The sequence below is a fragment of the Hippocampus bargibanti genome, linkage group LG12 (assembly GCF_051943395.1).
Source record: "Hippocampus bargibanti isolate YZ-2025 linkage group LG12, ASM5194339v1, whole genome shotgun sequence".
NCBI lineage: Eukaryota > Metazoa > Chordata > Actinopteri > Syngnathiformes > Syngnathidae > Hippocampus > Hippocampus bargibanti.
The window spans coordinates 23,922,755-23,947,849 of record NC_142745.1 but is presented as its reverse complement, the minus strand read 5'-3'; the positions used below and the strand labels follow the sequence as shown (position 1 = coordinate 23,947,849).

Genomic DNA, 25,095 nt, shown 5'->3' with positions numbered 1-25,095 from the left:
TAACGAGACTTTACTGTAGCTTGATCACACCAGCTCAGGCAGCGTAACTCTTCATGGTTTACATTAACTTGCTGTGTTAATACGGTATTTTCCGGTGTATAATGTGCACCTACAATGAATGGGGAAACAGCCTAGCCTTTGAAATGAATGAGTGAGCGCGACCCTTGGCGGTCAAAGGGGATACTGTGCCTCCTTTCAAATACACGTTCCTTTTGTAGAATAAACAGGGTTGCGTATAGTCTTATATCTACATATTTGATACTTTTTGCACTATGTATGGTTCTTTTTGCCTGAAATATTGTTTTCCACTTTTACAGTTCAGTCTTAAGACTCGTTTTTGTACCTGCTTTCTACAGGCTTTGTAATGCTATGTAGTGTTTTTTTCCTGCAAACTTTGGGTGCGCGGGAAAATACGGTACCTTTTTAATACAAACTAACTTGAGTCGTACAGAGACTTTATATGAAATTGCATTACATTTGAAAATAGAGAGGAAATGCACATACAGTATATGATTCGCATGGTTTGACATTATTAAACCATGAGCTGAATAGTGATCATCAATAAGTGTTTTGATCATGTTACTGACACCAACATGTTTAATATCCCTATCTGTCTGACCTAATTCAAATATCCGTTCCTACTCGGGCCCTCAGATCCTCTTCCTCCCTCCACCTCTACACGCCCTCTGCCCGTCTCACAACGATGGGGTGCAGAGCTTTCAGCCGCTCCGCTCCTAAACTCTGGAACTCACTTCCACCCAACATCCGCAACATTGACTCCCTTCCTACTTTCAAATCCCACCTGAAAACCCACCTCTTTAAACTTGCTTACATGGTCTAATTTATTATGCTGTTTTATTTTTATTGCTTTATGCATGATTTTACTGTTTTGTGTGTTGTCTTTGTTGTAAAGTGTCCTTGAGTGTTCAGAAAGGCGCTTGTAAATTAAATGTATTATTATTATTATTATTATTATTATTATTATTAATATTTAGCAATCTTTTGAAGAAGGTGTCAGGTTAGGATTGATTGATAACAAAAAAATAAATAAAAAAATATTGGACAACATTTGGGGTGGGGCAGAGCAAAAGCCAAATCTAGCAAATACCTTTCTGATGTGAGAATCTTCAACATCAAAGTAACCATCATCGATGCCCACGTTGCGTAGCCAGATGGTGCTGTCGAAAGCCAGCGGGGAGATAGAAGGGGGGTAGGAAATAGAAGATTCCAAAGGGAAATAGGACTTGGGAAGGGGGGGTCTTGGGGGTGCGCTTTCCTAGATCACCAGAAGGCCAAAGGGAGATAGCAAGGGAGAATAGAAGCAAAACATTAAGAGGGTTGAAGCAAGAGAATTCTGTGCATCGGAGGGAGTGACAACAAGCCAGATAAATGCAGAGTGGAAAGGAGTAAGGAAGCAAGTCTGTTGCAAGGGATCATCGGGATCATTTGCAATGGGAAACCTGACTTTAAATTCCTACCAGTTTCTCAAAATGATGGTTAAATCACAAACAGCTGTTCTGACCAACATTTAAATATGTTCATCCATCCATTATCCCAACCGCTTATTGTCATGGTCATGGGTGTGCTGCAGCATATATTAACGGTCTTCAAGTACAATAGTCACTGTAGTAGTTGAGCTCAATTGTCTTGGAATGTGTTGAACAAAATCATTTTTTCTACACGCATCAATGGGTGACTTATTTTGGAGGACCATCTTCAACATTATTTAACCTTCATTCATTAACTCATTGACTGCCAGACATGTGCAATAATGTGTCCACTCCAGTGCCACGGTTTTTGTCATTGTGACTCGAATTCCAGGACCCACAGAATAGTCAGTTTTAGGGTGACATAAACATTGAATGCAGCGTTAGAAATCTTAGACTTTCTTCTTTCATCAGAAAAAAAAGAGTTACTTCCTAAATGATATGTGTCTGGAGTTATATGGGCTTGAAAAGAGGGTGGCTGTCCAAATAAGTGAACTGCTTCATGTCACAAAGATGGTACAGCAAGTGCTGAAGAATGAATGACTCTCTTTGTCTTTGTGTTGTCATGTTATTTGCAATTTAGTTTTTTTTTTGTTTTTTTGACTTCAAGAGAGAGTGGCTGTTTTGTTTTCTATTTCTTTCTTTCCTTTTCTCTTCCTTTCATAACTTTGCTGCTGTGAAATGTAAATTTGTCCACTGTGAGACGAATAAAGGTACATACAATCCAATCCAATCCTCTTCGTTGTCCATAAACTCCAACTCGTCCAAAATTATTCAGGCCGGATCATCACTAGAACCCCCTCCTCTCACCATATCACCCCTGTCCTCCAGCAACTCCACTGGCTACCTGTTAAACATTGAATCGAATTCAAAATACTTCTGTTTACATTCAAAGCCATCCATAACCTTGCCCCTCCCTATCTTTCTGACCTGCTTCAAATCTCTGTTCCCTCTCGGTCCCTCAGATCCTCATCCTCCCTTCACCTCTACGTGCCCTCTGCCCGTCTCACTACGATGGGATGCAGAGCTTTCAGCCACTCTGCTCCCAAACTCTGGAATTCACTTCCACCCAACATCCGTAATATTGACTCCCTTCATATTTTCAAGTCCCACCTCAAAACCCATCTGTTTAAAATTGCTTTCAATGTCTAGTTCAATCTGCTATTTTATTATTTATCATTTTACTTATGGTTTTATTGTTATGTGCTTTGTTTTATTATTTTTATTGTAAAGTGTCCTTGGGTGCTTTGAAAGGTGCTTGAAATTAAATGTATTATTATTATTATAATCCAATCCAATTCATAATTATATGTTTTTATCTGAGATATAAATTATATTTAATCAATTGGAATTAGACTGATAACCAACAGTTTTTATCAAAGCATACATAGAAATGTGAATGGATGAAGGATTTCATTTTCATGGGTGGCTAGCACATATTCTGTAGTCTGTAGAGCAGTCACTGAGAGTTCAGATAGCTTTTAAAAGATGGGATGTGATCGGCTGAGAATCTAAGAATAATAAGGTTCAATAACATTTTTTTTATAAATGAGTTTGCATAAAAACTTTATCCGAAGACGGAGTGGGTGAATCAGATTGTGATGCCACACAAATCATTGGGTCAGTTTGATGTTTTGCGTGATGATGGGATAGATGGGGAATCTTAGCATCCGTAAGAGTATTACAAGATGAATGGAATAGTTCTTGGTGTTGTGGAGTTTCGGGGTGAACACCTCTATAATAAGAAATCGGGAGATCTGGGCCATGGCATGATGTTAACACATTCGTTTGAAAAATGTCCTGGAAAAGCAGGATCTGGGATTCAGGCATTGAAAGATGCCGGTGTGGTCGGGGATTTCTGTGATCATTTGGATAGCTCATTAACAAGGGTGATGCATGAATGGAGTCCGGAAATACATCTTTTCTTTGGCCAACCATAACCTCATGGTTGCACATATTTGAGGTTAACCAAGCAAAATCTGGGAGTTGGATGTGGGCTTGGGCCAAGTCTGAATGTGGACTGGAAGTCGAGAACTGGCATTGGACTTGGAGAAAGTCAACATCGCTAGGTTGGAAGGAACTTAGAAACTTGGTCATGTGTGAGTTCTTTCTACATGTGACATTTGGATCCGTTTCCTCAATGACAGTATCCAATCTCGCCAAGGACTCATTTGGACTCTGTAAAACTAGGGTAGAAAGAGGAAATGTATATTTGCGGGTTTCACGGCTATTTTTCTTGATATGTTCAGCGTTCAGGCTTGTTTCAAACTCTCTGTAACTGTTTGGTCTTGATTTGGGCCTGGCTTCAGTGTTGAAATGAGGAACTACGCACGATTTAGGACGAGGATTAGGGCTAGATCTTGGTCTACATTGCGAGACGGGTGTTGAAAAAGGGTTGATCCCTTGCTGGGTGTATCCGGTGCTTACCTCCGGGCCCAGCTGTTTAGAAGGGGAGACCTGGGAGCCGGGCACTGGGGAGTAAGGGCTGAGAGGGCTGGTTAGGCTTACTGAGCTGAGGGGACTGGCTGGACTATTGGTGCTAAAGGAGCCTGACGCACCACTGGCCACTGCAGACAAAAAAGGGAGTTAGGTCAAACACGTGGTCAACAGCTTGGCTTTATTTTGTTTTTGAATGATACCTTTGTGCTTTGCTGTGTCAGTGCCTCTGGATGAGTGATTCTTGTGTAGGCCCTCTAATACATCCTGGACTCTCCAAAACTCTTTCTGGATGTGCCTTCGAACCAATTCGCTCTGTTCAACACAAAAAACGAGAAATCAAAATAAATGAAGAATGCATGGAAAGAAACAGACACCTCTTCCAGAAAGAGCTAACATGATCCCAGTCAACAATCAGACAAAACCAGTGGTGGTCCGTCAGGGCCTCCAAGGCCTTCTCTGCTGGCCTAAAAATATCTGAATCAAAGACTAATGTGCATTATATTTTGTCCATGTGTAACGGAGTTGTGCGCTTAGATTATTAAATTATGAAGGAAGTGACGCAACGGCGCACAGTGTGGCACTATGTCCCGCCCATAGTTTCCAGAACAATCTCGAGGAGATTCAGGGTGAGTCGCAATTTTCTGTTGGTCTCGATTAACGCGCATTTTCATGACAATATCTTATTTTGTTTCCCCTTTTGTACTGTCTAGTGTTATCTAATTAGTTCCCTTATTCATTTCGAGTCCAGATTACTTTTTGTGTCATTTACTTCACGTTTTGTCGAGTGGAACTTTGGAGCGCATGTGCTTCATAGTGCTTTTCTATTGCGCAGTTAATCACAAGACGAAACCCATGCGACTTCACCCATCCCTTCTGCCATACTGTGTTGCAGGTAATAATTGTTTCATTTCGTTTTTATTGAACAATATTTAGTTTCTTGTGTCGTGTCTCATTTGCCCGTGAGTGTCCGTGGCTGGTTGAACTGTGCGCCAGCCATTACAAGCGCACCGCGTGTTCTGCTGAGTGTCCGCCCATGATGCGTTCAGGGACATCTTGTAAATAACAGTGAACTTGTGTTGTATTCTCTTTTTCTGTAAATAACCACTATACGATCACACGTTGTTAATTCTGTTTTGTTATCTACAATGTTTTGCATTTGAGAACAATCTCGAGGAGATTCAGGTTAATCACAAGACGAAACCCATGCGACTTCACCCATCCCTTCTGCCATACTGTGTTGCAGAAATAAAAGAAATAAAAAGACACATCCACGCGTCTCGTCTTCATTAATACAGCAGCATCGTGGAGATGAAGACAGTCACTGTTGTGACACCCGTGACATTGGTGCCGTGACCCGGATCACAAGTGACTCTCCACTTCGGACCGGGACCGCGATGCTGCACAAGGAAGACGCTGTGCAGTCCCATCACTCGGTGGACGGTGTGTCGACCCCCGTTTTGGAAATACATGTAGAGTGTTAATTGTCTGCCTGCTGTTTTGCAATTAGTGTGTTTTTTTCATGTACGTGTTTTTGTGTCTTAAGTCTAAGAATGAGCTCCTTAGAAGTAACAAGTAGCACACCGATGAATGAGTGTGTTGGTAGAGGTAGAGGCTTCCCAACCGTGTAACAGTTGTGTAGTGTAATCCAGAGTGGTGTAGGTTGTACAGAGGGGAATGGGCAGGTTCAAGCTGAGGCCACTTATGTTAGTGGGGACAGAGTTCCTTCCCAGACCCAGTGCAGTGCATCTACGACGAGCGCACAGACAACTGATACACCAGCAACAGATACCTTTCTCCAGTCTGTCACAGTTATGTAGTGCTATGCAGGGTGATGTAGTTTGTACAGAGGGGAATGGGCAGGTGCGAGCTGAGGCCACTTATGTTAGTGGGGACAGAGTTCCTTCCCAGACCCAGTACAGTGCATCTCCGACGAGCACACAGACCCTGACACACCGGCGACAGATCCCTTACTCCAGTCACCTGACGTAGTTGGTCAGATGAGTGACATAATTAGACAGCATTTTTGTACATCCTTGCCCGATAACCTTGTCTATTGTGCCTGTTGGTCTTTCTGTTGTCTTCCGTGTGTATGTTGCCTCACTTCTGCATAATTTAAGGGGGGTGTATGTAACGGAGTTGTGCGCTTAGATTATTAAATTATGAAGGAAGTGACGCAACGGCGCACAGTGTGGCACTATGTCCCGCCCATAGTTTCCAGAACAATCTCGAGGAGATTCAGGGTGAGTCGCAATTTTCTGTTGGTCTCGATTAACGCGCATTTTCATGACAATATCTTATTTTGTTTCCCCTTTTGTACTGTCTAGTGTTATCTAATTAGTTCCCTTATTCATTTCGAGTCCAGATTACTTTTTGTGTCATTTACTTCACGTTTTGTCGAGTGGAACTTTGGAGCGCATGTGCTTCATAGTGCTTTTCTATTGCGCAGTTAATCACAAGACGAAACCCATGCGACTTCACCCATCCCTTCTGCCATACTGTGTTGCAGGTAATAATTGTTTCATTTCGTTTTTATTGAACAATATTTAGTTTCTTGTGTCGTGTCTCATTTGCCCGTGAGTGTCCGTGGTTGGTTGAACTGTGCGCCAGCCATTACAAGCGCACCGCGTGTTCTGCTGAGTCTCCGCCCATGATGCGTTCAGGGACATCTTGTAAATAACAGTGAACTTGTGTTGTATTCTCTTTTTCTGTAAATAACCACTATACGATCACACGTTGTTAATTCTGTTTTGTTATCTACAATGTTTTGCATTTGAGAACAATCTCGAGGAGATTCAGGTTAATCACAAGACGAAACCCATGCGACTTCACCCATCCCTTCTGCCATACTGTGTTGCAGAAATAAAAGAAATAAAAAGACACATCCACGCGTCTCGTCTTCATTAATACAGCAGCATCGTGGAGATGAAGACAGTCACTGTTGTGACACCCGTCACACATGAATTGTTACGAAATAATTCCAAATTTCTTTCAGATTCAGTTCATTGCTTTTCCCCTTGTGATGCTTCCAGATGTATGTTTTCGTATTTAAGCATTTAACCAATCATATTTCAGCCGTCATTTCTTCCCAGGGTCCGAAATCTACATTGACGCCTTCACAATCAGTTATGCGGGCCCTCTAGCATCGAATGTGTCGTTCAACCTGTTGCTTTAACCAATCAGAATTCGAGTTGGCAACCCAAGACCTGGTCGAAGGCGCTGGCAATGTCAGTTTTTGCAAATGATGATTGACTAAGCACATGATTGGCTAGCGACAAGCCCCGAGTGATAAGCGCACAGTGGCCAGGGCAAGCACACTGTATCTGCAGTGAGCTGCATAAGCAAATACATTGTTGTGTTGATTTAATAGCAGTTTTCTGTAGTGAATCACACCACACTCGCAGCTGTTGATTCAGAAGGAGCACTACTGAAGGCCGAGGTGTGAAATGACACCACAGGACGAAACAACGTCCAAACGTTAAAACTGAAAGTTTTAAATTACTGTACCTGGACGCCTGCGTTAAGTTGTTCCCATAGATCTCCATGAATGGCGTGGGCCTCATCCTCCAATGCTTCAAATTCCATACGAGTGCCATTTAAAGCCTAGAAGTACAATGTTCCTTTACTTTCCCATCGCATGGTTTGGAGAATGTTCAACAAATCGTAACCTACATTTTTGTTCTCAAAACAGACTATTATGTAAAACAAACTACCCGGCATGTCAGGTTTGTCTTACATTTGAGGCCTGGGAAAGCTCCCCTCTGATGTTGATGAGTTGGTTTTGTAGGGTTTCTTTTTTGATATGTAGCTTTTCCAAGACGACAGGTTGGTTATTGTACTTTTCCATCTCTTGATGAGTAGCCACCAATGCCTCCTCTATGCTGTCCTACAAAAAGAAACCACAACAGTACAACACATGAACAAATCAAATGCAAAGAAATGTTCATTTCAAACCTTTAAAGGACGGCAGTTACTTCAGTGGACAGCTCGTTCTGTTATCAGGTTTCAGGTAATCATTTTTTGTGCATGAAAGGGTTAAAATAGAATATGGGTAGACCCAATGGAGAGAATATGTTTAAATATAAAATAATTTGGATTGTTTTTTTAAGTACAGGTAACATCCAAGTTACGACCGCCGTGAATTACGGCCACCCGTACTTACAACTATGACCGCCTGGCACCTCAACGGGCAAGCAACGCGTACTACAATTTTAGCCAGCCAGCATGTCACACACTCGCACAGCAACCTACTGCATGACTACACTCAATACAGTAGTTATACAGTGCAGATACCGCCTCGGCAATATCTCGTCCGCCCGAGTTCGAGCGTGTGTGTCGGGCGACCTCTTCTGGCCGTTCGTTAGCAGGGAGAGCCATTTTTCAACAGCTGTATTCTTTACGTATAAGTGTTTCTTTTAACCCACTATATAAAATCTAAATCTAAATTATAAATCAATAATATGAAATATAAAATGATAAAAAATGACACTAAAAGGTAAATATAACATTTATAAATGAACTGTAGAGTAAACAGTTTTGTATGCATTACAGGTACAGCTATACCGTCATAAAAATTGATAATACGAAATATAAAATGATAAACATGACACTATTAGTTGTCACATTTATAAATTAACAGTAAACATTTTGGTATATAATAGTATTCAATCGAAAATGTTGCTTAAAAACAACAGATTGACAACGTATACTATCCTGTCGTGTAAACATCACATCGGCCATTTTGAATGGATTTCGATTTACGACCGTTTTATCAGAACGCAACCCGGTCGTAACTCGGATGTTACCTGTATATAAAATAATGTTTTGCTTTACAATTCTTCCAAATCATCAGTTCACAATAAAACAGCAAATTAATGTTTACTGCTTCATTTCACAAAATGAGTAGACAAGTGGTATGTTGTTTTACCTTGTCCATTCGTAATCTGTGGACAACTGCTTCGTGATCTTTCACAATGTGATTCTGTTCACAGAGCCGTCCCAACAGTTTCTGTGTCAGGCAACATGTCAAACAAAACAAACAAAAACAAACAAACAGAAATGATGTGATGAAAACAAACAGAGTTTGTTCATTTCTATTGTTAAAGAGATTATACTCACACTGGTTTCGATTTCATTTAGCTTTAGTGTTGGGTGTAACTCCCTGTAGACATCATGGAAAGGAGGCACCTGTAAAAACAAAGAAAAAATATGTTGACACTCAGCATGAATGGAAGGCTTTTCTTATTTATTAAAAAAATCACTGGGACACTGCATGAGCCAAATAAAAACCATGCAATGTGAGAAGCATTTTTCTGCTTTCGACAACATGATAACATTGGATCCTTAACTCATTCACTACCATTCACAAATTTATTTGGGAATTGAAAATGGTAGATGATTTGATGGATGACTCCTCAGGCAGGGTTCTTGTTGAAAAAACTACTACAAACAGTGTGGGTGGAATGGCGCCATTACTCAGTTACTCCCTTTTAAAACACTGTACAAACAAAAAGGTATATTGTGTGTAGTTTTAAGGCTTATTTAGTTGAAAATTATGATTTATGGGGACCTGGGAATGGATTATTTTCATTTTAATGGTTTCCTTTGAGAAATTAATGTGTGGAATACACACTTTTCACCTTACACACACTTTCTGGGAACCGATTATGTTCGTAAGCCAAGGTATCACTGTATTGGCAATGTGCTTTTGAGAAAGACTAAGTGACCTATTACAGTTGAGGCAGAAGTACACAAGTAGACTACAATTTGTGTCAACGGCGCCATCTAAAGGAAATCAGTGACTGCAAAGTAGTGGTTGGTGAGAATGTAGCCAGACAGCATAGGTCGGTGGTGTGTAGGATGACGCTGGCAGTGAGGAAGATTAGGAAACCAAAGGCTGAAGTGAGGACAAAGACTTTCCTCGGTAGACACACCTGAAGCCCTCATCTAGACCTTTTCTAGCACTGATTTGCTATCTCGCTGGCTAGCGATCTATCCAGTTAGCTAGCTATAGATAGCTATCTATCTATTAGTTACGCTAAGTTGACCATTGCTACCATCCTTAAGAACAAAGAAGCTATTAAGGTGTTGTCTAAGCAACGGCCTCATGCAATAGAAGAGGTTGAAAAACTTCTGTTGATTTGGATTAACGAGAAGCTGCTAGCAGGGGACAGTGTGAGTGAGGGTATTATTGGCGATAAAGCACAGCAACTTCACTCGGATATCATCAAAGGCAACCATGAAGTTCACCAACCATTGACCACTACCATCACATAGGTAAATAAAACAACTTTATTATACAGTACAGTTTATTTCTTTAATTACAATTCAATAGCACATTTATTATACTATATAAAATAAGGTATATTTTGTGTAGTTTTAAGGCTTATTTTGGAGAATATTATGTTTTGTGGGGATCGAGGAACGGATTATTCTCATTTTAATGTGAAATAAATGTTTGGAAGACGAACTTTTCGCCTTACAGACACTTTCTAGGAACCAATTCACTTTGTAAGCTTGAGGTATCACTGTACTTGAGTTACTTTCAGGTTGTGGCGCGTGTGGCTGCTGCTGCTCACCCACAGAAAAACTTATCCTGTGATCCAACATGAGGTTCAGCTCAATGCATGACTAATCATGGTCAATCCAATCCAATCCAATCAGAATCAGAATCTTTATTGCCAAGTATGTAAAACACACAAGGAACATGCTGCACTAGTATCATCATAAGAAAATTGGAGGCATTATACAGTTGTATTTGGGTTACTGTTTAGAGAGGTAATGGCGACGGGGGAAGAAGCTGTTTCTATGTCTGCTGGATTGGGTGGATCGGTAGCGCCTGCCTGCGTGAGGGGAGTCCCTGGAAAAAGTGATGGGCAGGGTGTGGAGGGTGCAGCAGGATTTTCCGCGCCCTTGGAACCTCAATGGAATTGGGTTTGTATCAAGCAACAATGTTGGATTTTAGCAAACGCGAAAGGTAACAAGACAAATGTCATCGTGATGTGGTAAAAAAAAAAAGAAAGGAGCAATGGTGAAGTTACAAGGAGAGCGCTGCATGCAGACAAAAATAGACGAAAAGAGAGGCAGGCTTCGGAAAGAGTGCATAAACGTTTCTGCTGAATTGCTGCAGTTTGGCCTAGAATGAGGATTGCTTAACTCAAAAGTTAGCAAATGGTGTCATGCCAAAGGTGTGATTCCATCTGGTACATGATTGGTGAAAAGCCTGCCCTCCCCCCTCCGACTGCTCTGGCTCTCCTCCCTTACTTGTATGCAGAGCTTTGCTGAAGAGGAGGACCTCTCCACCCTTCGGGTAACCATACCAATTAACCGGCTTCCCTCCAGCACCTGAAGATTCAGCTCAAATTAACCAAAACGAAAAAACAAAAACCTCACGTTCACAATGACTTGGATTTCAAGGTGACTGGAACGCCTTTCACTTATCAATGAAAGAAATAATTCAAGTACAGTGATACCTCGGCTTACAAACACTTTAACTCACGAATTTTTCACCTTACGAACATTATAATATTGGCATACAAATTAGTTTTCAGGAAACTTAATGGATGGTGGACTAGTTTTAGTCGGAAGAACACCAAACCACACGGTCTAACAGCGCCACGGTGGCTAGCGGACTAGTTTTCCACACCCACTTTATATGAATGCATTCAGTGCAGACATGGTTTGTTTTCAAGTGGAGTACTTTTGCTATTTTGGGAGCGAAAACGACCCCACCACAGGCTACTGTTAAGCCCAAGAAGACAATAGAAAATGACGGTCGAGAGGATGAAGGAGATGATCAAAAAATACAAACGAGGTGTGCATTTGTGTGAATTAGGATCCCCGTACCAGAACACTAAGTCGACCATTGCTACATGTGGCTTAGGGTGTTTCTGTGTTGTCTAAGCAACAGTCTCAGGCAATAGAAGAGGTTGAAAAACTTCTGTTGATTTGGATTAACGAAACGTGGTTAGCAGGAGACAGTGTGAGTGAGGGTATTATCGCCGAGAAAGCATGGCAACTTCACTTGGATATCATCAAGAGGCAACTACATCAACTACCATCACAAAGTTAAATAAAACAACTTTTTTATACGGTACAGTTTATTTCTTTGATTACAATACAATAGCACATTTATTATACATACAATAAGGTATATTTTGTCTCGTTTTAAGGCTTTAAGGAGAAAGGGAAAGGGAGAATGTTTTATGGGGCATCTGGGAAGTGATTATTCTCATTTTTAATGGTTTATTATGGGCAATAAATGTTATAAATGTTAGGCAGACGAACTTTTCGCAATGCACACTTTCTGGGAACCAATTAAGTTCATAAGATGAGGTATCACTGTATTCCTCATACGGGGAAAAAAGAGGAAATATAAGATATCTTCATGGAGTATGATTTGACAAAACAACGCAGATGCGTGCGCCTACCTGCTGGCCTAAATAATCCAAGTTGCGTTGGAGCTGGAGATCTAATATGTCGTCCTGAACCAAGCAGCAGCAACAGCGATAAACAGGGTGAACACACAAGACACATGCAGCATTGACTAACAATTTTTCACATCAGAAAGGAGCAGAGCACAAAAAAAGCACCCAGCTGACTTTCATTTTGTAATTTGCTCTTTAAAATCATTCACTATGCTCTTGTTTCAAAACAAACCAAAAATCCATTGAAATTTATTTCAATCCGATTATATATTTGACATATGAAGTACTTGGCTGTGTGCTAATCACCATTTTATGCATGGTAAAAATGATTTGTGAAAGCGTGCGAAAGCAAGAAAAAAAAATCCAAGAGAAAACAGAACCACATAAATTCAAAGATGGATTGATGAATGATGTCGGGGCATGGGGGGTCATTCATGAATAAATTCCATTAGTGCTTTTACAATAAGTAATGTAGCCACAAGGGGGCACAATCCAGTGTCTTATTGTGCCTGTCACAAGCCCGGATAAATACAGAAGGTTGTGTCAGGAAGGGCATCCGACGTATTTATGTATTTTTTGCCAAAACTATTATGCGAATCAAACCTCTGAATCCAAAACTGGATCGGTCGAGGCCCCGGTTAACAATGGTCGCCATTGGTACTGTTGACCTTCAGGGTGCCAGTGGAAAATTGACTACTGTTGGTCGAAAAACGAGAGGAGGGAGGTGTGCCCGGAGGAAAAGAGAGAAATGGAACACCAAGAGTATAGAACTAAGAGTAGGAACTTTGAATGTAGGAACAATGACAGGTAAAGGTCAAGAACTGGTTGACATGATGCAGAGAAGGAAGGTAGACATACTGTGTGTCCAAGAGACCAGGTGGAAAGGGAGCAAGCCTAGAAGCTTAGGGTCAGGGTTTAAGTTGTTCTATCATGCTGAAGACAGAAAAAGAAATGGAGTTGGGGTAATCTTAAAAGAGAAGTTTGTTAGGAATGTCTTAGAAGTAAAAAGAGTATCAGATAGAATGGTGAGTCTGAAGCTAGAAATTGAAGGTGTGATGTTCAATGTTGTTTGTGGGTATGCCCCACAAGTAGTATGTGAGCTGGCGGAGAAGGATACATTTTGTTGGACTTTGATGAAGTCATAGAGAACATCCAGAGAAGTGAGAAGTCGAGACTTCAATGGACATGTTGGCGCAGGGAAAAAGATGATGGGGAGGTGATGGGCAGGTTTGGACTCCAGATGATGAACGCTGAAGGACAGATGGTGGTTGACTTTGCTAAGAGAATGGAAATGGCTATTGTGAATACTTTCTTTCAGAAGAGACAGGAACATAGGGTGACCTATAAGAGTGGAGGCAGAAGTACACAGGTAGACCACATTTTGTGTCAACAGCGCCATTTAAAGGAAATCAGTGACTGCAAAATAGTGGTTGGTGAGAGTGTAGCCAGACAGCATAGGTCGGTGGTGTGTAGGATGACGCTGGCAGTGAGGAAGATGAAGAAACCAAAGGCTGAAGTGAGGACAAAATGGTGGAAGTTGAAAAAGGAAGAGTGTTGCATGACATTTAGGAATGAGGTGAGACAAGCACTGGGTGGGCAGGAGGTCCTTCCAGATGACTTGCAAGTACTTGGTTTATCGAGTGGAAGAAAGGTAGATACGGACACTTGGTGGTGGAATGGGGAGGTGCAGGAGTGTATACAGAGAAAGAGGTTAGCAAATAAGAAGTGGGACACTGAGAGGACGGACGAGAGTAGATAGCAGTACAAGGAGATGCAGCGCACGGTTAAAGTAAAGGTGGCAAAGGCAAAACAAGAGGCCTATGATGATTTGTATGCTCGGCTGGACAGCAAGGAAGGTGAGACTGATCTTTACAGGCTGGCGAGACAGAGAGACAAAGATGGTAAGGACCTGCAGCAGGTTCGGGTGATTAAGGATAGAGATGGCAATGTATTAACAGGTGCCAGTAGTGTAATGGCAAGATGGAAAGAGTACTTTGAAGAATTGATGAATGAGAAAATGAGAAGGAACAAAGAGTAGAAGACGTGACTGTTGTGGACCAAGACATAGCAAACATTAGCAAGGAGGAAGTGAGGAGGGCGCTGAAGAGGATGAAGGGGGGAAAGGCACTCAGGCCTGATGATTTACCAATCGAGATATGGAAGTGTCTTGGAGAGGTGGCGGTGGTGTTCCTGACTGGGTTATTCAACAAGATCTTAGATGGTGAACAGATGCCTGAGGAATGGAGACGAAGTGTACTCGTGCCCATTTTTTTTTAGATGCGCAGAGTTGTACTAACTACAGAGGAATAAAGTTGATGAGCCATACAATGAAACTCTGGGAAAGAGTAGTTGATGCTAGACTAAGAGCAGAAGTGAACATTTGTGGGCAGCATGGCTTCATGCCAAAAAAAGAGTACGGCAGATGCAGTGTTTGCTTTAAGAATGCTGATCGAGAAGTACAGAGAAGGTCAGAAGGAATTGCATTGTGTCTTTGTAGATCTGGAGAAAGCGTATGACAGGGTGCCCAGAGAAGAGCTGTGGCATTGCATGAGGAAGGCTGGAGTGACGGAAACGTATGTCAGAGCGGTACAAGACATGTATCATGACTGTAAGACAGTTGTGAGGTGTGATGTTGGTATGACTGAGGACTTCAAGGTGAAGGTGGGACTCCACCAGCGGTCTACTCTGAGCCCCTTCTTGTTTGCTATTGTGATGGACAGGCTGACAGACGATGTTAGACAAGAATCTCCTTGGACGATGATGTTTGCAGATGACATTGTGATCGTTAGCGAGAACGGGGAACTGGTGACGGAGAAACTAGAGATGTGGAGATATGCCCTGGAAAGGAGAGGAATGAAGATCAGTCGCAGAAAGACAGAATATATGTGTGTGAATGTGAGGGATCCAAGTGCAAGAGTGATGCTACAGGGAAAAGAGATAAAGAAGGTGGAGGATTTTAAGTACTTGGGGTCAACTGTCCATAGCAATGGAGAGTGTGGAAAAGAGGTGAATAAGCGTGTCCATGCAGGCTGGAGCAGCTGGAGAAAAATGTCAAGTGCGATGTGTGATAGAAGGGTTTCAGCTAGGATGAAAGGAAAATAGTATGAAATAGTGGTGAGACCAGCCATTATGTTTGGACTGGAGACAGTGCCACTGGAGAAAAGACAGGAAGCAGAGCCGGAGGTAGCAGAGCTGAAGATGTTGAGGTTTTCTTTAGAAGTGACCAGGTTGGATATGATCAGGAATTAGTACATTAGAGGGACAACTCATATTAGATTGGATTGGATTGGATTTGCCTTTATTAGTCTCACAGTGGAGAAATTTACATTTCACAGCAGCAAAGTGATGAAAGGAATGAAAGTAGAAAAACAAAATACATGAGCTGCTGGAAAGGCAGCCACTCTCGCGGCGCCGTCTTGAAGCTAAATAATAAATAATATGACAGTCTTGAAGTCAAAATGAACAGTTATAGATGAAAGAGGAGAGGATCAAAAAAAGTCAGACGTCGACTACATTAGAGGCTTTGGAGAGAAAGTCAGAGAGGCCAGACTGAGATGGTTTGGACATGTCCAGAGGAGAGAGAGTGACTATATCGGGAGAAGGATGCTGAGCCTTGAACTGCCAGGCAGGAGACCGAGAGGAAGACCGAAGAGGAGGTTTATGGATGTGGTCAAAGAGGACATGAAGGTAGGTGGTGTGAGAGATGAGGATGCAAAAAACCGAGTAGATGGAGGACATTGATTCGCTGTGGCTACCCCTGAAGGGAAAAGCCAAAAGGAAAAGAAGAGGCACCGAAAAAACAACACCACAGTCTTGTGTTCAGCCGAAGAAGACACAAAACAAAATCACCGTCAAGGAGAAGAAGGAGATCATTGAGAAACACGAACGAGGTGTGTGTTTGTGGCGTCACTAGTGCGCACCGCGGCTGCCATGTGAATCTTAGCCTGACACATCTCTCACGCTGTGTGTCACTTCCCTGAGAGTAACTTTCTACGACCATTCTACAAATAAAGAGCCCGGTACCGTCCACCATTTCTGCCATCCTTCGCCTAAAAGCTTTACAGAAAAGCATTATTTAGTCGATGCTTTCACGTGACTAATGACACCGAAATTAGCATGTGCGAGTTGACAGCAGGGGCGGGGCCGCCGCTCCCGACCTCCGCCAGCCAAAGAAGACACTTAATTTCATTTCATTTCAACGAGTTGCTGTAACCTCACCAGTGACATGATTACGACGCCTTACTCCTCGCTGTGTCTTGTGCTGGCAAGTCCAAGAGTTTGCTTTACCCGAGGTGATTGTTCGCAGCGATCGCGTAAGTTTGTTGCCTTCCGGGATCGCGAGTGTGCCATTTTATTTTGCCTAGCTTGACAGGCTGGACGGATCGCCCCGCCCACCTTCTTTTGTCGCATTTTATTCCGCGTTGGAGGAATCATCGGACTCGCGCCTTTTGTTGTAATAAAATCCCTGCCAGCACCTACGGGACTCGAAGTGGATGCAGATGACATTGAGGAGCTTGTTGCTGACCATAATTAGGTCCTCAATACAGAGGATTTGATTTGCCTTCAAGAGGACAAGCAGAAGCAGGGCATTCAGGAGTTGATGTGCAGGCTTTTATTGAACAGTTCCATCCTGAAAAGGCTATGATAATCATCAACATGATGAATGATAATGTTATGCCTCAGTTTCGTAAGATCTTACTAGTCAGGAAGCAACAGGTGTTAATTAACAGCCATCAACGACCATCACAAATGGAAATAAAGTGACTTTAATACAGTGCAGTGTAATTCTTTCATTACAATACAATAGCACATTTATTATATATAGAATAAGGTATGTTGTGTGTAATTTTAAGGCTTATTTAGTTGAAAATTATATTTTATGGAGACCTGGGAACGAATTATTCTCATTTTAATGGTTTCCTATGGGGAAAAATGTTTGGGATACACACTTTTCGCCTCACACACAGTTTTTCTGTGGGTGAGCAGCGGCAGCCACATGCACCAGCGTTCACTCAACCTGGAAGTAACTCAAATAGATAGAAAGCTAGCGAGCTAGCCAATAGATAGCTAATAGCTAGGCACCTAGATAGCTAGCCAGTCAGATAGATAGCTATATAGCTAATAGATAGCTAGCTAGATAGCCGGCCAGCCAGCTAGACAGCAAATAGATGGCAAAGAGCTAGCTAGCGAGATAGCCAGGTGGAGAGGTAGATAAATAGATGAGGAAATATTGACACTAAATTTTTATTTCATGAGAACCTCGATGGCTGAGTCTAACTCGGCAGATGATTATCGTCCTGTGGTTGGTACAGGGTTACTCATAAGATTACAGTATGAACATGCCGTCTGGCATGTTTGAATGCCAGAAGAAAGGAATTTTAAAAAATCATCATGTATAATAATTGTGATTTGTCATCAGAATCAGAATCAGAATCAGAATCATCTTTATTGCCAAGTATGTAGAACACACAAGGAATTTGTTTCCGGTAGAACACGCTGCACTAGTATCGTCGTCAAAAAAACTGCTAAGTGGCACTATACAGTTCCATTTTGGCTACTGTTGAAGAGTTCAAAGAGTTAATGTCTTGGGGGAAGAAGCTGTTTAAATGTCTGCTGGATTTGGTGCGCATGGATCGGTAGCGCCTGCCTGAGGGGAGTAGCTGGAAAAGGTGGTGCGGAGGGTCCAGTAGGATTTTCCGCGCCCTTGTTCGGATTCTTGTTCGTCATGCATTGAGAGTCACATAATCTCCTTTCCCACGGTTGCGACCAAATCACTTTTTTTTGTTTTCAGTCGCTATTGTCCCTCCAAGAACCAAGTCACCTGCTGACAATTCAACAAGCTGGTCGGCTGGCATTTCTCATCATAATGCAAGAATGCCCAATGGAATTTCTCGGGTAGGTCGAGCAACACTAAAAGCAAGTTATGGCATGCGCCATATCAATGTGTTTATTTATTTATTTTCTCTTTGATAAAGGAACGTCCAAAGAGTGCAGTTTTTCCAGCTGAGCTAAGGTCCAAAATGAGTGTGGAGGAACAAAATGAAAGGATATGCCCTGGAAAGGAGAGGAATGAAGATCAGTCGCAGCAAGACGGAATATATGTGTGTGAGTGAGAGGGATCCAAGTGCAAGAGTGATGCTATAGGGGTAAGAGATAAAGAAGGTGGATGATACGTACTTGGGGTCAACTGTCCAGAGCAATGGAGAGTGTGGAAAAGAGGTGAAGAAGCGTGTCCAAGCAGGCTGGAGCGGCTGGAGAAAAATGTCAGGTGTGATGTGTGGTAGAAGGGTTTCCGCTAGGATGAAAGGAAACGTGTATAAAACAGTGGTGAGACCAGCCATGATGTTTGAACTGGAGACAGTCCGCCGCTAGGGAGGAGTCTATGTAAGTGCTCAGGGCTTCCCGTTCTGGTTGTGAAATGTGGAAAAGTCTGGAGTCCGGTAATGGAGCCCCTGGCTGCAAGTCAATAGCACAGTCAAACGGTCGGTGGGGCGGCAAGGATTGGGCGTTATCTTTGCTGAACACCTCCCGCAGGTCGTGGTAGCACTGTGTCACGCCCTTGAGGCAGATGGCCTCGGGCGGGCCACCGCGGGAGGGGTTTCGCCCTGCCGTTGCCGACCGCAGGCAGTTGGCGTAGCAGTAGGGGCTCCAGCCCTGAATAGTGGGACCCTCTCAGGAAATGCACCGGTCATGGGCATTGAGCCAGGGGAGACCCAATACCAACGGCGCGTTCCGGGAGGGCATAACAAAAAATTGGCGGTGCTCCACATGGTTGCCCGCCACTCAGAGCTTAAGCGGGGCCGTGAGGTGGGTGACCCGGGCTAACAGTCGGCCGTCGATCTCCTTAGGGGGAAGGAAATCGATGAGTTGGCAGCCCAACAAGTCGGCCAGCTGGGGGTCAATGATACACCCTTCGGCCCCCGAGTCAACTAGCGTCCGCACGGTTTGGGAGCTGGAGGGGCCAAATAGTTCGTTTTCCAGCTCCAACCGCGTGACAGGTGTCGTGGACTTCGGGTGCAACGAGCCCCTGGGTTGGCGCGGTCGTTCCCCCCCCTATCACCATAGGTTCGGGGAATCGCTCCTGGCGACGCACGCGCTCGCTGCCGGGTGTGGTCGACCAAGGTCGGCTTCGGGGTTCCTCGGGCCGTCGGTCGCTCAGCTCCTTTCGCCGTTCCCGGAGATGGTGATCCAAGCCGATGACTATCTCGACGAGGTCGTCGAAGGTGGTGCCGGCGTCGCGGGTACCCAACTCGTCCTTTAGATCAGAGTTCAAGCCGCGACGAAACACCCCCCTCAACGCTCGGTCGCCGTAGCCGCTGCCAGCGGCCTGGATCCGGAAAGCGATGGAGTATTCCGCGGCCGAACGGGCCCCTTGGACGCAGTCGACAATTCTCCCTTCAGCTTCGACCTCCATCACCGACACACAATGATTCACCATTGCGTTATTTATGTAGTTTTACTTCTAATTTCGCGATAAACACAGTGTTTTCAGATGAAAAAAAGTACCCAAAATGCATTGTGTTTCGTTTTCTCCGTCAGGGGCGTTCCATTTGTGATGTCACTTAGGTCATCGTCATCAACTCGAAAACAAGACTTCCTGAATATTCAGCGCTAGTCTTAAAACGTAAAATATAGCTATATGCGGTGGAATCTATGTACATTGCGCTCAGTAGAAGTCATTTGAAGTGATTTTACAAATTATGGACACAAATGAAATGAGCTTTCTCCATAGGGTGTCCGGGCTCTCCCTTAGAGATAAGGTGAGAAGCTCGGTCATCCGGGAGGAGCTCAAAGTCGAGCCGCTTCTCCTCCACATCGAGAGGAGCAAGATAAGGTGGCTCGGGCATCTGATTAGGATGCCCCCAGGACGCCTCCCTGGCGAGCATGCCCCACTGGCAGGAGACCCCGGGGACGACCCAGAACACGCTGGAGAGACTGTCTCCCAGCTGGCCTGGGAACGCCTCGGGATCCGCAAGGACGAGGTAGAAGAAGTGGCTGGGGACAGGGAAGTCTGGGCTTCCCTACCGAACTTGTTGCCCCCGCGACCCGATCCCGGATAAGCGGCAGAAGATGGATGGATGGATATGGATGGACATAACGTGTCCGTAGGTGTCGGTTGTTCTTTAAAGAGACTTAAACGTGAGTACCAAAAACCAACTGAGGGGACCACCGCATGACAAGATTATTTCTGTTATTTATTTATGTGATGCACTCTTGATTGTCAAAGCATTGCAGGACATACCATTTTATGGTGGACAGAAGGAGATACGGGATAGTTGGGGTGAAATAGTCCATGATTTAAGGACCTGCTATCACCAGAGTAGTCATACTAAATCGGACGATCCACAAGGGAAAGAGGAAAAAGGAAGCAAGAATGGCAAACAAACGTTAGACTGGAGAAAGGTGAAAATGCTCACGACATTAAATCATTCACTGCCATTCACGAATGTATTCGGGAATTGAAAATATGACATAGAGCGCCATCCCCAAATATGCTAATGCTAATTGACTAACTGTTTCGCTATCTATTATCTATATAGCAATATAGCTAGTTAGCTATCTACCTAGCTATCTAACTTGTCCTGTGACTGTCAAGTGATCTTGAGAGTTTTGAAAGGTGCTTATAAAACATCTAGAAGTGTTTCATGTCACAAAGAGGCTACAGCAAGTGCTGAAGAATGAATAACTCTCTGTGTCTTTGTGTTGTCATATTTTTCGTTATTTAGTTTTTTTTATTTAACTTCAAGATGGCACTGCGAGAGTGGCTGCCTCTCCAGCAACTCCTGTGTTTTGTTTGTGTACTTCTTTCCTTTCGTAACTTTGCCGCTGTGTTACTTCTGGGTAGAGTGAATGATTATTATTATAATATTATTATTATTATGATGATGATGATGATGATATTATTATTATTATTATTATTATTATTATTATTATTTGCTTGTTGTTTGCTATCTATTAGCTATCTGGCTATCTAGATAGCTATCCACCATCTAGCTGGCTGGCTATGTAGCTAGGTATCTATTAGCTATCTATTCGCTAGCTAGCTAGCTTTCTATCTATTTGAGTTACTTCCAGGTTGAGTGAACGCTAGCGCGTGCGGCTGCCGCTGCTCTCCCATAGAAAAACTGATCATGTGACTGCAAAGTGACCTTGAGAGTTTTGAAAGGTGCTTGGGAAATGAATATATATAATGCCGCTTATTACGATACTATTTTCATTTCCCTTGCACATTTTTAGTCTTTTTATGTATAATTAGTACCGTTTAGTACGAATAATAATAATTTTTGTTGTTTAATCGATATAATAATAACTTGGTCACATGAGCCGCCATCGGTCGCGCTAATAATCAACTTGGTCACGTGTCTTGGTTATCACGCCATAATAATAACTCGTGTAGCAGAGCCATTTTCATTTTCAGACGCTAGCTCGTGTGTAGCAGACGAGATTGAAGTTTTTGTGTTAAAAGGTAAAAATGGGAAGCAGAAGAAGATTGATGACTTTTTTAAATTGTATACATAATACAGTAAGATGTAAGCGTTGCATACTGTACTGCCCACTGTACTGTTGAATTATGTTTCTTGTTTTGTCTGCTGAAGCGCGATGATTTTGAAAATTATTATTATTATTATTATTATTCAAATATAAAAATATTATTATTATTATTATTATTATTATTGTTATTTGGGTCCTAGAATTTGCTTGACAATGACAAAAACCTTGGCCTGGAGTGGACACATGAGTTAAGATATGAGTTACCTGCTTTTGAACTTTCTTGCAGTGAATGACTTAATCTATCAGTCTTCACAGTATACGGTTATGCAGTATACGGTTATACAAAAGCGTTTTTTTTTTTTTTTTGCTGGTACACCTTCGTTGTTCAATCCTTTATAAAACCACACCCTCACATTTCAGACAAACGTCTATTTATGGTGCTGTTGGTGAAATTCAATATGATCAAACAGCATGACACCGTAGCGTTTCTCACCTTTGGCGAACTGAGCGATCTTCTGAGGTTATAGACGGACGGATCAGCGTAGATCACATCATCCCTCGTTCTCCCCGAGAATCGGTCAAATTGTGCCGACGGCGATCGAATCGGTGAAGCAAAGTTGTGCGAGACTGGCGAGTACGCCCCTCGGGAGGACAAGGACGGGGATCTGGGAACAGACCTGGAACGCGGCTGGATGGAAAGGCGTCTCATAGACTTATCAAGTCCCCTGTAGTACTGAGGTCCCCAGGAGTCCCTGGGTGTCGGTGGACCATAAAAATGGTGAGGTCCGTCCCTCAATGAGTGGCGCTTTTCCTCGACAGTCCAGCGGTGGTCGTAACCGCCCACTGCAGAGACGGAGCAAATGCTGTCAGGACGGACTCCCGGTGGGTACAGCGGGTACTCCTCCAAATACTGGTGACCACTCGGGTAGCCATAGTAGTTGAAGCCTTGGTTCGCTGGGTAATGATGAGATGGACTGGAAGAACAGATACAAAACAAATTGGGATAGGATTTAAACCTTTGCGTGAGATAACATATTGCAAGTCTGAGGATTTCACGCTCGCCATTGTGTCCAGTAGCATATCATATTCGTGGGATCATATTCACGGTAATGAAATTTTGTTTCCTAAAATAAAGAAGTCCAAGATGGCGTCCGAGTAGGCGAATATACAGGTAACATACAACTTACGACTGACGCGACTTACGACCACCTGTACTTCCAACCACGACCGCCACTTTTTTTTTTTTATTCTACGGCTGCAGCCGCAACACGCAAGCATCTGGCAATGCGTACTACAAATTTGGCCAGCCAGCATCTCACTCTCGACCTAACAATCTACTGCGTGAATACACTCAGTACAGTAGTTACACTGTACAGATACCATCCCGGGAACATTTCCTGTAGTACTGTACACTGCTTTTTTCCTTCAGCGTCTGCCTGAGTCCGAGCATGTGTGTCGGGCGACCTCTTGTGGCCGTTAGCAGGGAGAGCGATATTTCAACAGCGTGCATGCGTGGGAAGCCGTGCGTATTACGGTCAGCAGAACGCGTGTGCACCAACACTAAAAGTTAAGTATAACATTTATAAATAAACTGTAAAGTAAACAGTTTGGTTTTCATTACAGGCACAGGTATACAATAATAAAATCAATAACACGAAATATCCATCCATCCATCTTCTGCCGCTCATCCAGGGTCGGGTCGCGGGGGCAGCAGCTTCAGTAGGGAAGCCCAGACTTCCCTCTCCCCAGCCACTTCTTCTAGCTCGTCCTGGCGGATCCCGAGGCATTCCCATGCCAGCTGGGAGACATAGTCTCTGCAGCGTGTTCTGGGTCGTCCCCGGGGTCTCCTGCCAGTGAGGCATGCTCGGAACACCTCACGAGGGAGGCGTCCCGGGGGCATCCTAATCAGATGCCCGAGCCACCTCATCTGGCTCCTCTCGATGTGACGGAGAAGCGGCTCGACTTTGAGCCCCTCCCGGATGACCGAGCTTCTCCTCTCATCTCTAAGAGAGAGCCCGGACACCCGACGGAGAAAGCTCATTTCGGCCGCTTGCATCCGGGATCTCGTTCTTTCAGACACAACCCATAGCTCATGACCATAGATGAGGGTTGGGACGTAGATCGACCGGTAGATTGAGAGCTTTGCTTTGTGGCTCAGCTCCTTCTTCACCACGACAGATCGGTACAAAGTCCGCATCACAGCAGACACAGCACCGATCCGCCTGTCGATCTCTCGCTCCCTTACTCCCTCATTCGTGAACAAGACACCTAGATAATTAAACTCCTCCACTTGAGGCAAAATCTCCTCCCCGACCCGGAGAGGGCACTCCACCCTTTTCCGACTGAGAACCATTGTCTCAGATTTGGAGGTGCTGATTCTCATCCCAACTGCTTCGCATTCGGCTGCGAAACGCTCAAGCAAGAGTTGGAGAGCTCCATTTGAAGGCCCCAACAGTACAACATAATCTGCAAAAAGCAGAGATGTTATACTGAGGCCACCAAAACGGAAACCTTCAACGCTTCGGCTGCGCCTAGAAATCCTGTCCATAAAGGTTATGAACAGAATCGGTGACAAAGGGCAGCCTTGGCGGAGCCCAACCCTCACTGGAAACGATTCCGACTTATTGCCGGCAATGCGAACCAGACTGACATCGGTCGTATAAGGACCGAACGGCCTGTATCAGGCGCTCCTGTACCCCATATTCCCGAAGCAACCCCCACAGAACTCCACGAGGGACACGGTCAAACGCTTTCTCCAAATCCACAAAGCACATGTCGACTGGTTGGGCGAATTCCCATGCACCCTCGATGACCCTGCTAAGGGTGTAGAGCTGGTCCACTGTTCTGCGGCCGGGACGAAAACCACACTGTTCCTCCTCAATCTGAGGCTCGTCTTTCCGACGGACCCGCCCCTCTAGGACCCCTGAATAGACCTTTCCAGGGAGGCTGAGGAGTGTGATCCCTCTATAGTTGGAACACACCCTTCGGTCCCCCTTTTTAAAAAGGTGGACCACCACCCCGGTCTGCCAATTCAGAGGTACTCTCCCCGATGACCACGCAATGTTGCAGAGGCGTGTCATCAAGGACAGCCCCACAACATCCAGAGCCTTTAGGAACTCCGGTCGGATCTCATCCACCCCCGGGGCCTTGCCACCGAGGAGCTTTTTAACCACCTCGGTGACTTCAGTCACAAGGATCGGAGATCCCACCTCGGAGTCCCCAGACACTGCTTCCTCTAAGGAAGGCGTGATGGT

General features: G+C 43.8%; 1 protein-coding gene and 1 long non-coding RNA gene across 6 annotated transcripts in view; one reads left to right on the top strand and one right to left on the bottom strand.

Moving 5' to 3' along the window:
* The window catches only part of plekha6 (pleckstrin homology domain containing A6), a 46,728-nt gene that overhangs the window by 19,558 nt on the left and 2,075 nt on the right, over positions 1-25,095 (bottom strand). For 2 of the 5 annotated variants that reach the window (XR_016116738.1, XM_089011165.1), the window contains exons 2-11: positions 22,335-22,815; positions 12,353-12,406; positions 11,187-11,267; positions 9,042-9,110; positions 8,851-8,931; positions 7,660-7,809; positions 7,431-7,526; positions 4,127-4,238; positions 3,915-4,054; positions 1,109-1,276 (exon numbers count right to left, since the gene is read on the bottom strand). Coding sequence is in view for 4 of the 5 variants with exons in the window: in XM_089011165.1 (XP_088867291.1) it covers positions 1,109-1,276; positions 3,915-4,054; positions 4,127-4,238; positions 7,431-7,526; positions 7,660-7,809; positions 8,851-8,931; positions 9,042-9,110; positions 11,187-11,267; positions 12,353-12,406; positions 22,335-22,815 (1,432 nt within the window). In the remaining variant the exon portion in view is untranslated. The remainder of the gene's footprint in view (positions 1-1,108; positions 1,277-3,914; positions 4,055-4,126; positions 4,239-7,430; positions 7,527-7,659; positions 7,810-8,850; positions 8,932-9,041; positions 9,111-11,186; positions 11,268-12,352; positions 12,407-22,334; positions 22,816-25,095) is intronic. The other 3 variants (XM_089011168.1, XM_089011166.1, XM_089011167.1) reach the window with 3 other exon arrangements.
* LOC148890940 (uncharacterized) lies at positions 4,944-6,805 on the top strand. Its single transcript, XR_016116650.1, has 2 exons — positions 4,944-6,166; positions 6,373-6,805. It is a non-coding gene; the product is annotated as an uncharacterized LOC148890940 (long non-coding RNA).